Source organism: Parasteatoda tepidariorum, chromosome 5, assembly GCF_043381705.1.
Source record: "Parasteatoda tepidariorum isolate YZ-2023 chromosome 5, CAS_Ptep_4.0, whole genome shotgun sequence".
NCBI lineage: Eukaryota > Metazoa > Arthropoda > Arachnida > Araneae > Theridiidae > Parasteatoda > Parasteatoda tepidariorum.
The window spans coordinates 32629096-32644715 of NC_092208.1; the positions used below are offsets into that span (position 1 = coordinate 32629096).

The 15620-nt window shown below is 31.7% G+C and overlaps 1 protein-coding gene across 1 annotated transcript; it reads left to right on the forward strand.

Annotated features, from left to right (window-relative positions):
- Positions 1-4841: 4841 nt before the first annotated feature.
- Positions 4842-13920, forward strand: LOC107440308 (sn-1-specific diacylglycerol lipase ABHD11-like). The gene is made up of 6 exons (XM_016053203.3): positions 4842-5046; positions 7112-7265; positions 9584-9781; positions 11797-11988; positions 12875-13071; positions 13677-13920. Exons 1-6 carry the CDS (start codon positions 5039-5041, stop codon positions 13813-13815), a joined length of 888 nt encoding a protein of 295 aa, XP_015908689.1. The 5' UTR covers positions 4842-5038; the 3' UTR covers positions 13816-13920.
- The last annotated feature ends 1700 nt before the right edge of the window (positions 13921-15620 follow it).

The window sequence follows — 15620 nt, forward strand, 5'->3', positions numbered from 1 at the left end:
AATACGAACATGCATGAAGAACAATGAAATTTTTCTGAAAATACTTAAGCACACTAGTTCTTGAATAATTTGAATGCCATCATTGTGAGGTACTTTTTCATCAAATGTTTAAGATTATTAAGGGTTTTAAAAATACTGGCTTACTTGATTTTATGTTCAAAGTATTTATTTGGCTACTGCAATAGTTGAAGAACTTTTTATGGGAAAAAGTTATTAGCGATAGACATTTTTAGGCAAGATTTCTTGAGATTAAACTTTTAAACATTTTCCTTAAAGAGTGCCTTTAATGTGTGTTTTTGGAATCCTTTTCAAAAATTAAAACTTAGTATGAACTCTAAGTCTACTCTAAGTAGCAATTTATAGTTTTTAATCAGGAAAAAAGAAAAGCGATACCCCATTACCGTAGAGGAAGGTAGAACTAATAAGGCACTGAAAGATGCTTAGTTTGTAGTTGAAATTTGAAGTTGGTTCCAATAATCTTTTTTATTTCGTGCTTTGTTCCTCCCATCACAATCAAACCAGTTTTGTTGTTTATTACACTCTCTTTCCTGTTATGGGATTTGTCAGACTTTCATAGAGTTTTCGTTTTTTCCTCAGTTAAATATTAATTTTCGACCCCTAACATGAATAATTTCACTTATAATTATTTAAAACTGCATATTATGAACAGTCTATACAAAAATCCATACATTGAACAACTTTGATTTGTTTTACCAAATTTTGATTTTTCATCACTCGGTGGATGAAGGCGCTAAATTATAATCTGAGCATTTCTTTGTAAGTTTTATGTACCCTTGGCCACAAGCAGCAAATTTAAATCTGAAAAACACTATGATTAAAATAGCTTAAATGGATGATTAAAGCTTACAGATTTCTCCAAATTGAAGCTTTGCTTGCAAGTTAACGTCAAAGGCAAATATTTATCATTGCATAACTTTTCGATGCAATAATTTAAAATCCAAATCCACTGCAGTGTCATTTATGACAAACCCCTACATACAACTACAATTAAAGAATTTCTCATAGATATTATCAACCAATCAAGATTGCCCATCGTGTATTTGAAGCTTCTGGAGGAAGTTGTTCTTTATGCCCTTCTTTTGCATGATTAGTTGGAGAACAAGGAAAATTGGAAAGCTATACCTCAACTTTTGGCTGACGCAACAAAGAGAAAGGTATGCTTGTGGCTTACTATTTAAATGTTTCCATGATTACTTAATTTTTTGGAGTAAAAACAAGTCTTACATGTGATTAATATTTAAACACATTATATTACTTCTGAGAAGAATACACTTTGAACTATTTAGATGAAATTTTGTTAAAGCCCCTCTCACTTGAGGTAACTGAAGTGTTTCGGGGAAATTTATTTTCATTGTATCGGTGAAATTTTAATAAATTTCTTTTAGTCATACAAGACTACAGAAAAAAGTTTTACAAGCTTCTTTCCTGTACAATTTTTTATATGGTTGTTAATCAACCGATAAGTTTAGAGAAACACTTTCTATACATCTTTTAATTTTTCAGTGAAAACGTATTCAATCACCTATTCAAAAATAGTTTGATAATTTAAAAATTTCTTTTTTTGTTTTTCTATCCCTTCAACCCATAAAAATGCTTTAAATTTAACTCTGGTATGAAAGATAAAATATTTATTTTAACGTCAATTACAAAAATTAACGTCTTGAAAAAAATCGGTTGATAATGCAAAATCTTTTATGTGAATAGTATTAAGTAGTAGTTCCCAATTTATTTTACCTTATTTTCTTGATTATTACTAAAACATCATACACCCTTATGTAAAAAAACCTTATATAAGTGAACACACTATGGATTCCAGTTTTGATAACAATATTTATGATCTATATCACTTCATGGATAAAATAGAAGTGCATCGAGCTGTTTTAGTGGGTCATAATATGGGTGGAATGACTGCTATCCAAGCTGCTTTACAGCAGGTAGGTATAAAAGAGTTTTTGAGTAATGACATTTTATGAGCGGTGTGATTTAGAATTAGTATTCGAAAATCTATGTTAGTCAGAAACATAAGAAGCAAAATTAAATAATATTCTTTTTCACAAGCGCAAAGGCTCCGGTGGCGCAGTCGGAAATGGTTGTTAGGAAAAAAAATCAAGAAGTCTAAGAAAGAGGTACCAGTTCAGGCACTGCTTACGTCGTCTACCCGGAGACGAACTGACGTGACATTCCTATTACCGCTGTTTAGAAGAAGTCTTGAAAAACTGGGCTGGGCGCTTGGTCAGGGTTGTGTAGTGTGTTGTCACAAACGTATTAGAGATGTACTACAAGCCCACAAAACCAGAGTCAGAAAGATGCGAGAGAGTTAAAAAATAGCATTACTAAGAGAATACTACGTTAAATAAAAATTTTTTAAAGCAAGTGGTCGAAATTTGCAAGTGTAATGCAAATATTACTTATCAGAAAAGGTTAATGCATATTAATAATTTTATTCGTATTCACAGAAGAAACCCTTAGACAGTTATGGTTTCTAATTGTACCACCGACGCAAGTACAATTATATAAATCGCTGCTTGAAATAAAGTGTTAGAAAGCTGGTTATTAAGTCATAGAGCAAAACATCGCGCACAAAAAAGATCGCTGAACTGGATAGTGAGTTTTTATTAAATTGAAAGACATAATTATAAATATTTGTTCCTTTTTATTTGTTTATTGTGTCATTAAGTTCTTGTTGTAAATAGACTTAACATTTAATCAAGAGATGAAGAGTTGGTATTAAAATGAACTTACGGGAGAAAAACTGCTGTGCAACCAAATGGTAAAAAGCGATTTGGAGAGTTTAAAATCACTCCTAAAATTATATTAGTTTAGTTATCTCAAAATATGAACATTACTTTTATCGAAGAAACCAGAGGGTACTTCAGCTTCCAACCTTGAAATATTCAAAAGAGAATTTTCTTTTGTTGCCCCAATTATAGTGGGTAAAAAAAATTCCATTTCATTTTAGTTTACATCAATACATCAATATTTATTGGAAAAAAAATCTATCTAAAGTCCAGGTCTTCGAGAGACTATGGTCCTGTTCGGCGTAAATGATGACGGCAGGTTCAAGTTCCAAAGTCACTGACGAATAACAGCGCTTTTTACCTAGCATTTAATAAAGTTATCGCATAAACTTCACGTGACCAACAATATTCTTTGCCTACAATACCTACAATAACTTCATTTGGAATACATAGTGTTAATACATTTTTGCTTAAGATTTGACAGCATCATATATAACCTACTAGTTGTGAGCTTTTGCCATATATATAGTTTCCTGGATCACGGTAGTCCAGTAGTTAGTGTTTATTGCCCGGTGGTTCCGGGAAAATTCCAGCGCATTTGAGCTCCGGTCCGTCTCGTTGATTTTCGACTCCACTAGGACCCACCGAGTACGAGCGATATGCGTGTTCGTGAAATATCTGGAAACGGAATTCTTATGGTCGGTCGCTGAACTGCACCATGGGAGCAGAGATTTTGAAAATTTCCTTCTTCTTCAGATCCAAACGGAGGAAGTGGCCTCACAAATGAGTGGTACCGCCATATAAAGGCAGGGTTCAGAGCTAAGCCGTATGTCAACATTGCAGTGCTTTCTTGTCAAACGAAAAGCGAACCCTATTCACTTAATTCTCAAAAAAGAAAGATGGCTGTTGAGCTTGGTTTATCCTAGTGTCGTTAGACAATAACAACAACAACATATATTTTCTCTATAATTAATGCTGCCCGGTAAATTTCTCTGAAGCTAAGAGGTAGTAGGTTCGAATTCTTCTGTAACCATGCATGTAATTTGTGCGCTCTTTCTCAAATGTGATTCGATTCGATTCTTACATTAAAAGTCGATTCTTACAATATCGATTCTTACATGATAAGTCGGTCTTTGAATGCGCAAGATCTTATAAGAATATTTTATACTTTATACATCTAATATAGCAGTGGATAAAAGCTGGAAATATGCATATTATTCTATATTAGAAGTATGCATATTATTTCCTATACTATTATGTTATATTTCATCAAAATAAATTTGTTTATGACCTGATGCAATCCTTTTCTTATAACGGATACCATACATCATTCTTACTAACCTTTGTCGTCCCGCAGTGGACTGATCGTTAAGACACGGTTCCCAGCAGATCACCGAAGTCAAGCATCACTGGCTGCGGTCATTGTGCGGGTGGGTGACCACTTGGATCAGCCTGCGTAGGGACCGAGGGTGTGCGGTATTGGTCTTTGTTAAACTGTTCTACCGTAAAGTGCTCGACTTCGCGTGCAGGTCGTCGGGCTACCGAAGCGGGGTGCCATCCCCTCTGCAGAGGATCAAAATTGTGATGGCATGTCTTCGGATCATCCTCAGGGATGTTTCCCAGACCGTCGCCAATAGCCCATTGTGCGGCTCTAGTGCAACGTAAATGAACAACAACAACAACTACTAACCTTTGTCAAGTTTAAAACTATACAGCATAAATAAAAGAAAGTCATCACAAAGATACATACAAAGATATGGTGAACTTGAACCTACTTTTTTACACTGTAGAGCATTTGTCGGTTCAGCGAGACAACTCAGTCTGCTCAATGTTCAAAACGATTTTTACTAAAAAAACTGTCTTTTCTTATCACCATTCATTGAGTAGATAAAATTGAGTACCAAATAGTATTACTATTACTTTTGCAATTCCATTTTCATAAAACTGATTACTATCTGTCAGGAACTTTTCAGTAACACTAAAATCGAAAATTATACATTTTATTAATTTTATAATTTAAACTTTAGCATGGGATTCTTTAGAGACTTTAAAGCTTGAACTCCTGTCATTTTGTGTCACAGTCCGATACGTCAGTCTCACACACATATTTTAACTCCAACTTTAGCTGGATATCTATGCGAGAATACTGCAACTGTCACTGGATATAGATTGTTGTTTTCTGTCTCGCTTTATTATAAAAGCCAGCTAATGAGAAGTTTTATTGCAGTTTAAGAATTCTACTTGTAGCAGTATTAAGTGGACTGGCAAGATTTTTAAAAATGGAAGCGTAAGAATCATTATTTTCGTTTCAATTCTTCTTGAATTATCTGAATTTTTATTAATATATGTACTTACTCTTGTATAAAAAGACGGGTTTTATATTATGGAGAAATCTTAATGAATTTTTATTTTAAGTTTGTTGTCACTGCAGAAAATTCAAAACTCTATTTTCTCTTTAATAGTTTATGTATTCATTGAGATTTTTATTTTAAATCCTTTATTTTTCAGTACTTGGACATCATTTCTGCTCAATTTTTTTTAAATCGTTCATAATGCAATAATAACTAGTGAAGGCTTTTTAACGTGATGTTTTTTTGTCGAGATAATATTGAATTGGATCTGTTTGAAAAGTTTTAAAGATCAATTCTAATTTATGGTGTGTGGTTTTCGAGTAACTTGTGATTGTAATTTCTATGTCTTGACACTTGATTCATTGAGGTACAATTGCAGTTGGGCTAGCAAAAATAATGAATTTGAATTTAAGCTCTTTTTTTTAAAGATGTGCTTGTTACTTAAGTTTTCTTTTTGAGTCACTGAAAGGATTTTTTTAGTGCTGATTAATTGCTCATCTTAAATATATAATTGTTTCATGCTATAACTTTTTGGTACAAGGGTTTTAGCAAGTCAACAAATTTTTAAAACTAATGATTCGTTCAATTATTTAAAAATAGCTTAATTTATAAGCAACATGACAATATAATTTATACTTAGACTTAAACTTTACTGATTAAATTATATTTAATCATCAAAGTTTTAGTTTCATATTGGGGTTCTTAAATCATCTCGTCCGTGCTTAAGCGAGTTGAAAGTAAGGAACATTATAATGAAGATTGAGAGCTTATTCATTGCGAACAACATTTCATATTATGATCGTAATCTATGTCTTAAATTCATGGTGTCCAACTTAATTTTCAGTTTGTAATTAGCTTGCACATCTGGGTGCAGGGTTAGAAAACCAGATAACCCGGACTTGAGCATGGCTATATAGGGTTACAGTTACTTGGAATAATCTGGAGTTTGAATTAGCTAAAAGGATGAATTTGACTACAGTCTGTTTCCGCAAATTTTTTAGTCTTAAACATTTCCACGTTTTTTTTCTATAATGAAGATTTCGGATTTCGGCATATTTGAAACACGCCGAAGTACGACTTGTATACTTCTTACTATTTATTTCTTTTAAGAGGATTTTAATGAATATGGATTTCAAATATCCGGGAAACTAGTCTTCCTGAATGCTGTAAAAACTTTTAATTTGCTTAGGGATAATTCCTAAAGAGTGCCGGTATAAAAACGCGCCTTAACACTTCGCCCCTCTCATTTTAGTTGCTTTGCACTTAAAGGACTTAGTAAATTGGAACAAATTAGGAAAAGAAACGATTAAGTGCTTATGTAATCAATAACGTGTTTGCCTTATAGAAACTCGTATATATAACCTTATACTTAAAATGTTAGGAGATGCCAGTGCAGCTGCTTGGGAGTTTGGTAGGTATTCCTTAACCCTAGCTAGTTTTGAGTATTGCATACCCTTCTGTGTGTAAAAGGTACCCCAGTTTCATTAAAAAAGATTATTTTATACCTATAATCCGTATTTGTAATGAAGGCAACTAAATTATCTAAACCGAATGTGTGCGTATAATTGAAAAATCAGTGTTCCGTTTAAATGCTAATATAGATCTAATAAAATACCATATATTCCTTAAGTCAATTTATTTAAAACATTAGGATATTCTAAGATTATAATTTAAGAATTAAGATTATATTTTCATTGCTTAATTGATCTTCACTGTCTGTGAATGACTAGACTGTTCTTCGGCTATATCTCTAGGTTCTGTTTCTAATGTTAATTGATTTATCAATCTAATTTGTTAATTTTAAGTCTTTAGCTATTAATACGATGAGCAATTTAAGTTTGACTGCTTCACCTGGTGCTTTTATTCTATACTCATTTTAGTTGTTCATCATAAAATTCGCAGTTAGAATATCCTGAATCATTTTAGTTGATGAATTGAAATTTATGAAGAATCTTGATGATTCTTTGTACTCATAAATTTAAATGTTTCCAACTTCCGTAGATCTAAGGCAGTCTCGATAAGCTTCGAACATGTTGATCCAACTGGTGAAGTAAAGGATACGAAAAATCCCATAATTTTCCTACATGCTATGCTTTGCTCAAAGAAAATATGGGGTGATATTCCTCAAACTGTGGCGAATAGCACAGGAAGACGAGTAAGTTACAAATTTTAGATGTTTGTAGTCTTTGCTGCTATTTAGATCTATTCAAGTAATGCATGTTATTTTTTGTTAACTATTAAAAATTAAATTAATAGTGTGCCTTGAACCCTAAATATCAAATATTTGCTTATTAATGGAGAATTATAGCAGCCAAACACTTAACCGTGCGTGATATCGGCAACAAAGCAAATTTCGATTAGTTTCACTTTGAATATTAGAACATTGATAAATTTAAGACGTAAGCAAGAAGATCTTTTTTTTGAAGATCTAGTTCCAACTTTCTGCACTTTAGCATCCAAATAGAGTATCGGTGCTGTCATCTAGTGTGGCAGAAACTAGACGTCCAAATTAACATGGCCAACGGTATCTCACCCATTGTGGTGGTCCTGAAAGAGTGGATACCACATCTGGAGAACGCACTAGGTCTGCTCATCGGGAAGACTGATTGTGCAGCTCATAGGAAATAAAAAAAAAAGTTCCAACTTATAGTGAACGCTGTTACTAAAATATAAAAAGTACGGAAGTAATTGATTTGAATGTGAAGTCTTATTTTTTATCGCAAACATTGTCTAAACCGGCGTGTAAATTACTTGATTAACTTTCAAATGCGTAAAATCCTTATCGAATTTTTTCCAAAGCTGTTTACGACGCAAAAGTTAACGTTGTTTTACTAATTTTTCATTATAGTTTAGTATTAAACAATTTAGTGGCGAAACTTTCAGTTTAGGCATCTGTTACATTACTTAACAGAGTAACAAAATTTACGATTGCTTCAATGGGTTGTTTATCTTTATGAATCTATGATTCTAATGACAAAATAAAATTTAAGTTACTAGATGTTGTCGTCATTGCTGTTATAATTATTATTTATACCTTGTAATCATAAATGATTGTTACCAACCATTTTTTTTTGTCTACATACACTTAATATAGAAGCTACAAAAATTCCTTAAATAAATAGTAACGGAAACAATTTTTTGGGCCTTTGGCTGTTTGCAGTTACAATAAAGCATATATAATAGCAGTTTTATAATAGCAGTTATAATAGAAATTATAATAAATAGTGCAAAGGAACTGAAGAGGGAAGATGTTACCTGGTGTTTGACCAGTCAGACAGTTTAAAGCTCTGCAAAAAAATAGATTACGATTTTCAAGACTGGAATTCAATGAGAAGAAAAAATTCCTCTCATTTACGTCTGAAGTCTTGAAAATGGTTGTCTCTTTTTTTTGTTTTGTTGATGCAGTTGAAACATGTGGATTGTTATTCGATATTTATATATTCTCGAAGCATATGAAGCTATTTAGTCAGATAATAAGATGAGTCATATGATTCTCTTGATAAAGGTTACAAATTTCAAGCCTCAATTGCTTAAATCTCCGCATGCTAATAAAAATCGTAGTCTACTGTACGATTGGACGTTATGTGTTATTTTTTTCCTTAGATTCAGTATCAATAGCAATTACTATTTATTCCACAAAGATTTTAAACAAATGGGTACAGCAGTAGACGTTTAGCAGTACAGCAGTACAGCAGTTAGCAGTACAGCAGTAGACGTAGGTCATTAATTTTAAGTTATGATTACTTTACTTTTTCATCTCTCTGAATTTCTGAGAACACAATTAAAAATCAAGATAATATTCTGATTTTTAATGCGTTGTATTAAGTCTAAACATACTAAATAGTCTAAACATATTCTTATTAGTCATTAAAGTTCAGTTTTTAAATTTTTCGTGCTTCATAATTTCAAAAGTGAAGAACTTTAACAGTTCTCCAAAAATATTATAATAAAATGCATTAGATCTGCTTTAATGAAGACTAAAGACAGTATCAAAAAAATTGTAAATACTATTCTGTTAATGAAGCCTTGTATATTACAAGTCCTAATTTATATCTCTTAAAAAGTGCAAGTTCATCTAATATATTAATCAACCTATTTCATGAAATTAACAAACCTCAACCTTTTTAAATTTTGGGATAAAATTTGTCGAAAATTGTCTAAATTTGTAACTATTAAAATGCTTCATATGCCGTTAATGGAAGGCTCCCTTAACAGAATACAGATTGGGTTTTTCATTGATCTCTTGTTTAAGGGCAAAAACATTAAATTAAAATTTCGCTATTTTATTTGGCTGCTATAATTTTTTTTTACTATAATTAAATGAGGATTGTAGTTTTAGAATGCGGGATTTACATCAAAACTCACTACTTTTAGAGCTTGTGTTATTTTTCCCTTTTTGCTAATGATTCAGAAAGCAGATACATTTCTGTAGATACTACTTTGATAAGACTTAGTTTATGTTTTGCCTTTCAGGTTTATACTTACGATGCCAGGAATCATGGTGAGACAACACATGCCGACGAGTCTGATTTTAGTTTCAGCTTTAATGTTGACGACCTCTTTATATTGATGGATCAAATTAAAACTGAAATGCCAGAACATCCAGAACAATTTATTTTAGTAGGTCATGATATGGGTGGAATAACTGCCATTAGAGCTGCTCTAAAAGAGGTATATTTAATTTTTATGGTATATAATTTATGTTCATTTGAAGAGTATACGTGGCAGACATTAACTTTTTGATCAGTCTTGCATGAGCGTGCATTAATTTAGGTTTTGAGGAAGAATGTACCATATTCCAGTTACATTATTGGCAAATAGATGATTAGTTGGCTATGTAATCATTATATCTAGATTTTTGCAAGAGTCTTGTTCCACCATGTTTAAATTTCCTATTTTGAATATTTAATTCAGTTTAAACATGGTACAGTGATCTAGATTCTATTTGCAAGAATCTTTCAGGCCGATGTGTTCAAAGTTTTGCCCGTACTCTTTCGTACCGAGATTGGCATTTGAATATTTATATATGCGTTCTTCATTACACAGCAGCCAACCTGGTTTTGATCACGTGGCTATTTTAATGGCATTTAAACTTGTTCTTTCCCATTATGAGTGCAATATTTAACATACTGTAGCAAATACTAATCTCATCGAATAACTAGAAATCTGATCCTGTTATTTGTCGGAAGTGGTCAATCTAAAACATTGAAAGCCCTTTCAATTAAAATCTATTTTAAAAAGGTGCTTATTTTTCTGAATGAGTAAATTTTGATTTTATTTAAATAGTTCTTTGAGTAATTCAAACTGCCATTTTGTTAAACAGTCAGATCTATAGAATCACTAGGTTAAAAACCCGAAAATTTAGTTTTAACAAGAGTCTTCAATACTTGGCACACTAATCCGGCTTTTAAGTATTTGTGTTTCTATATGTAAAAAAATCGTATGGATTATCAGTATTAAAAATGATAACGTGTAAATTCTAATCAAGTTTATTTGAGCTGTTGAAATTCGATCCACTTTGACTTTCAGGCATTAATCATTAAACCTCTCGGTGAATGTTAAAAGTACCATGATCTGTAACACTATTATGCACGATGGTCTCAGAGATTGGGATTGTAATTTCTTTATTAAAAAATGAGGCCTTCATTTTAACAAATCCTTACTACCTTCCAAGATATTTTCTCAAATAAATGACTACCATAAGCGTCATACGTGATAAACTATTCGTATATTAGCTACTAAGGTTTCTTTCAAAATAAACTATTTTGAAGGTATTTCAGAATTAAAGAAGCTGATTGTGCCTTTCAAATTTTATATGTAAAATAAGCAGACTGTACGAAAGCATCAGTGCATGCACATTGATACTATGCTTTTCTCTACAGTATCTCGGATGCCCGCTGTGCTTTGTTTGTTCAACTTAACGTTAAATTTTTTGTGCACAAACCCAAAGTTAACTTATACTTCAGGTTATAAAGGTATGTGTAAAATCTAGATGTTTTTAAACTTGTTGGAAAAGTACCATACCTGCAGCTATGTAAGCCACAGGAATAAAATTTTAAAATTTGATTTGGTACGCTAAATGACTATATGAACTGTAATTTTTAAATTATAATTTATAGCCAATTTAATCGCTTTTTATGCATTAAATTATGACTATCCACTGTAAATATTTTCCGCAAAAGATCTAAATGTTATAAGCTCTCGCTCGAGTAGACTTGCAGAATCTGTACTTTGGTTAAACTAGTTTTAAGAATTTAGATTACCTGAATTTTAAAAATAACCTTCCCTTTCAATATGACTTCAAATGTTCTGGCATATAGCTAGAATGTGTATTTTGAAAGAAATATCCGGTGGTTTCGTCAAATGCAGACATTTTGGGGTGAAAAACGAATAGTGCTATCTGAAACCTGAGCAAGGGCTGTTGTAGATATCTTAAAATTTTAAGCATATGATCATCATAGTCTGAGCACGATCGTTAAATTAAAAGTGCGGAGACTTGGTGAAACTAGTTTATTTTTACCAAAAGCATTGAAGCAGACTTTATTCCACATCAAATTAAGTGAAGTTTAATTTTCAGAAACGTTAAACGGCGAAATTTCTTGAAATAGATTTGCAACAAGCTAACAAAACATTTCAAGGCATTTAAAATCTAAATGGTAGTAATGCTGAACTTTGTTTCCTTTTAGCCTGCTAAATTTGAGATGGTATTTATTGTAGAAATGTATGCGAAGCCAGTATCTAACGAACTGATTAAACGTACGAAAGAGTTCGTGACTACGTGGACAAAATGCGTCCAAGAACTTCCTGAAGGTACCCCAAAAGAGGATGTCACAAAATTGAGTGTGGAGAGTCTATATGGAAAACTGGAACAGTGGATGGTAGGTTTATTTCTATACTTCTAGTTTTCTCTACACAAAGTGAGAAATTAAGGGGGTGAAATCGTAGACTGCGTTTTATTTAGAAAATATGTTAAACTTTTAACATCAATCCACGCTATTTTTTTGCATATGATTTGCTTTTTGGGGAATTAAAATATCTAGTTTCTGCTGAACTTATTTACTTAATTCCTCCTTCAAAATTATATAAAATGTCATGACTGCATGAGATTCGAAACTTAATAGATGGAGATTTTGATGTGGCATTTAAAGTTCTGTGACTGATTTCTTTTAAACGATGGGAATGAGGACGCATTAGGTCTAGTTTGCTTTAAATTGATAACGCGTGTAAATAATTGCTTATTTTATTTAAATTTCTATTTAACATTCTTAATTCAGAGTGCGAGAATAGGTTTAAGAAGTTCTTTGTAAAATAACTTAAACTTTAAAGAAAATTTCAAATTTTCAATTAATTAAGCTATTGGCAAAAACTATTGTACGATGTAATCACGTTTCAACTGCTAGTTGAAAATTTGACCATAAGTCAGGGTGCATTACAAATAACTTAACGCAAGACTAAAAATTGTTTAATCTCTACAAATTTAATTATAAATTCATATTCTATTGGTTATTTTAGTTGAAAGAAAATACGAAAATTGATCGTAGCAACCGAATCTTAGTATAAAATTGATCTTAGCAATTTTTATTGAAAGCAATTTCATTTAACTACTAACATTTGGTTCTGAAAGAGTCATTTGAGCAACTGTTTTAGATTTTTGTTTCAGAGATACTTATTCGCATGTAACTTTTGATATTTTTCACCTTTTTAGTCTAAATCTGTTTGCAGTGAATGATTTTCGTCATTTTTAGTCTTTGGAATTATTTACAGAAAGAGGATAACGAAAAGGCTTCTTACCTGAAAGGACAGTTTGAATACAAGAGATCTGAAAAGGCCTGGGATGCATGCTACAATACAAAAGCTCTTGTTAAAGCTCTTGAAGACCTTGAGAAACATCAAGAAGACTACCAGGGAGTCTATGATGGACCTACTTATTTCCTTTATGGCACCAAATCTCACTATGAAATGTACGTTTTATAGCTTTGTAATTGATCTTATTCCAAATATGAAATTGGTTTTGAAAGAAGCATTGATCAGAAAAAGAATTTTAGGGAGCGTAATCATGGTTTTAGTTCTATAAAATTCCATCTCTAATTTATATCATACAAATCGTTGTTTAGCTAAATGCCTGCATGGTTTAATACAGACTAATAATTTATCTAAAAGAGTTTGTTTTATGGTTAAATAAACTATTCAAAAGGCTATGAAGGTATAAAAACTAAAATAAAAAACCAGTTTCGGTGTTCTTTTGAGCTGTTATTAGTAAGGAGAAACAGTAAACTATTCTGGGGATAAGGGATGGAATTTTTAGTTTATGAATTTACTACCCTTTGTCGCAGTAATAATAAAATTAATTTCGAATTCGAAGGAAAAATAAGACTTATTAGTTCTGTTCCATAATGTGTTGAAATCTACGAGTAACTTGTTTTCATATTTAAAGCCACATTCGCGCATGTCTTTAAATCTTAAGCTCTACAGTGATCCTGAATACCTAATTTTAAGACTTGTGAATGTATTTTATAAATGAATAAACAAGTTATTTTTATTATCTCTAACTATTTTTTTATTATAGAAATGATGCTAAGGATTCCATGAAGAAACACTTTCCAAAAGCCGAATTGGTACAGTTTGAGGAAGGGTCACACATTTTTGTTACTGACAAGCCTGCTGAACTGGCTAAAGTGATTGGAGAGAAAATCAACGCTGTCTAAAAGTTTAAAATTTAAGTAGTTCTATGTAATTGTATGGTTTTAAGTTTGCTCACTAAGCAAAGCTGCAATGTATTATATAAATTGATTAAAGTATATTAATCTAAAGCTTTGATGCTATTATTTAGTTTAAATGTTCAGAATAATATGAGGATCATGTGAATAATAGCATATGTTTGCTGCATTTTAATTAATTAATCTGCGTAGTATTAGGTTTTATTTTTAGCTTGCGTCAATTCACACGCTCTAGTACTATGAAAGCTTTTCAATACTTTTGAATATTTGTCTGTTAGCTAAATGTTAATCGCCACTCTAAACCAGCACCGATAGGCTCTTTACCAGCTCCTTTGAAGGTGGGATGGGATTTTGTTAATAAGTAAATATTTTAGATTACTAAAATTTTGCTAAATTTTCTTACCTTATGTTGCATCGTAATCGTACGAGGAAATCGTGAAATTTATAAATTTTCTGCAAGAATAGTTAATCGTTACATTATGATATTAAGTTACTTTGATTCAGTAACTAGAGTATACTTCGTTTACCAGGACCACTTTGCTGCGCCTTCATCACGTGGTATCAGACTATACTGTTTCACTATTTTAAACAAAGTGACTGAAAAGTCCTTTGTTGCGTTCAATGCGTTTGGCACGCATTGAAGGTTTTCTCGATTTCAAGTGCGGAGATGTTTTTAATCTTGCTTTGCGCTAAAATGAACTCTTCGCACGAAATGGTGAATCAAAGTGCCAACTGCTGGTGAACAAACTATAAATTTATTTTACTTAAGCGTAGAATAGCCGACCCAAATTTTTGGCGTACGATTCATATTGTGACGTTTCAACATGATAAAATGCCTGATAATTAGATTTTCTTGTAATTTTGCCAAATAGTGCTTTATTTGTTTAAGTGTCGTCACGCTTCAAAACTAAAAGATCAAAGTACTTATTCAAAATTACTTTGTTTGCAACATAACTATGGAGAAAGAGGATTCAGGGTGTCAATTTATATGTTGAGGTGCATTTTCAGTGATGATGGAAATTTCAGGTGGTGAGGAGTAATTGGAGATATAGACAAACTGAAGATTAATGCTGAAATCAGGAGATGATGAAAAGAATACTTGAACCGGATCATATTTAATAAAAAGCTTTTTATTTATTTATAGTATTTGCAGAGCTCGAGATACAAAACTAAATATCATTCATAAGAATTTCAGTTGAATCAGTTTTGCATAGTAATATTAAAATAGGTCAGGCCATGGGAGACAAATCCCCACGACCTGCCTAATCAAAAGCCAAATTAAAAAGGTACGTGTAAATTGTTCCCAACGGACACAGAAGCATTGGTAGGAGATCCAAAATTGGCGATCTATTAAAATATTACATAGCCAAAACAAAGCCAACCAGCATATCAATATTGGGTTTAAAATAATACCTTGGCGATCACGAGTCGCCAACAAATTTATGTGAATTATTACAACCATGCAACCGAAACATTTTTGCGGTTGGAAATTTAGAATAAAAAGTTATAAATAGATTTTTGTTTTCGATTAGAGGCGACAGTGAATTAATATGTCTCCATAATAATGAAATAAAAAGAAAGTATCCGTTACATTGATCTGGAAGAGAAGAAATAAATATTTTATGTTCCTTTAAAAAGATTAAGTTTTTGATTGATTTTTAAATGTAATTCTATTAATAAAAAATCAGCTTAAGTAATGAAAGATATTTTAAAAGATAGAAAATAAATATTCAATATTGGGTTTAAAAGAATACCTTGGCGATCACGAGTCGCCAACAAATTTATGTGAATTA

Bases quoted from the DNA above. Each gene is read 5' to 3' on its own strand.
- LOC107440308 (XM_016053203.3), top strand. The intron at 7,266-9,583 runs GTAAGTTACAAA...TTTGCCTTTCAG, and splicing joins CGAATAGCACAGGAAGACGA to GTTTATACTTACGATGCCAG. The intron at 13,072-13,676 runs GTACGTTTTATA...TTTTTATTATAG, and splicing joins ACCAAATCTCACTATGAAAT to AAATGATGCTAAGGATTCCA.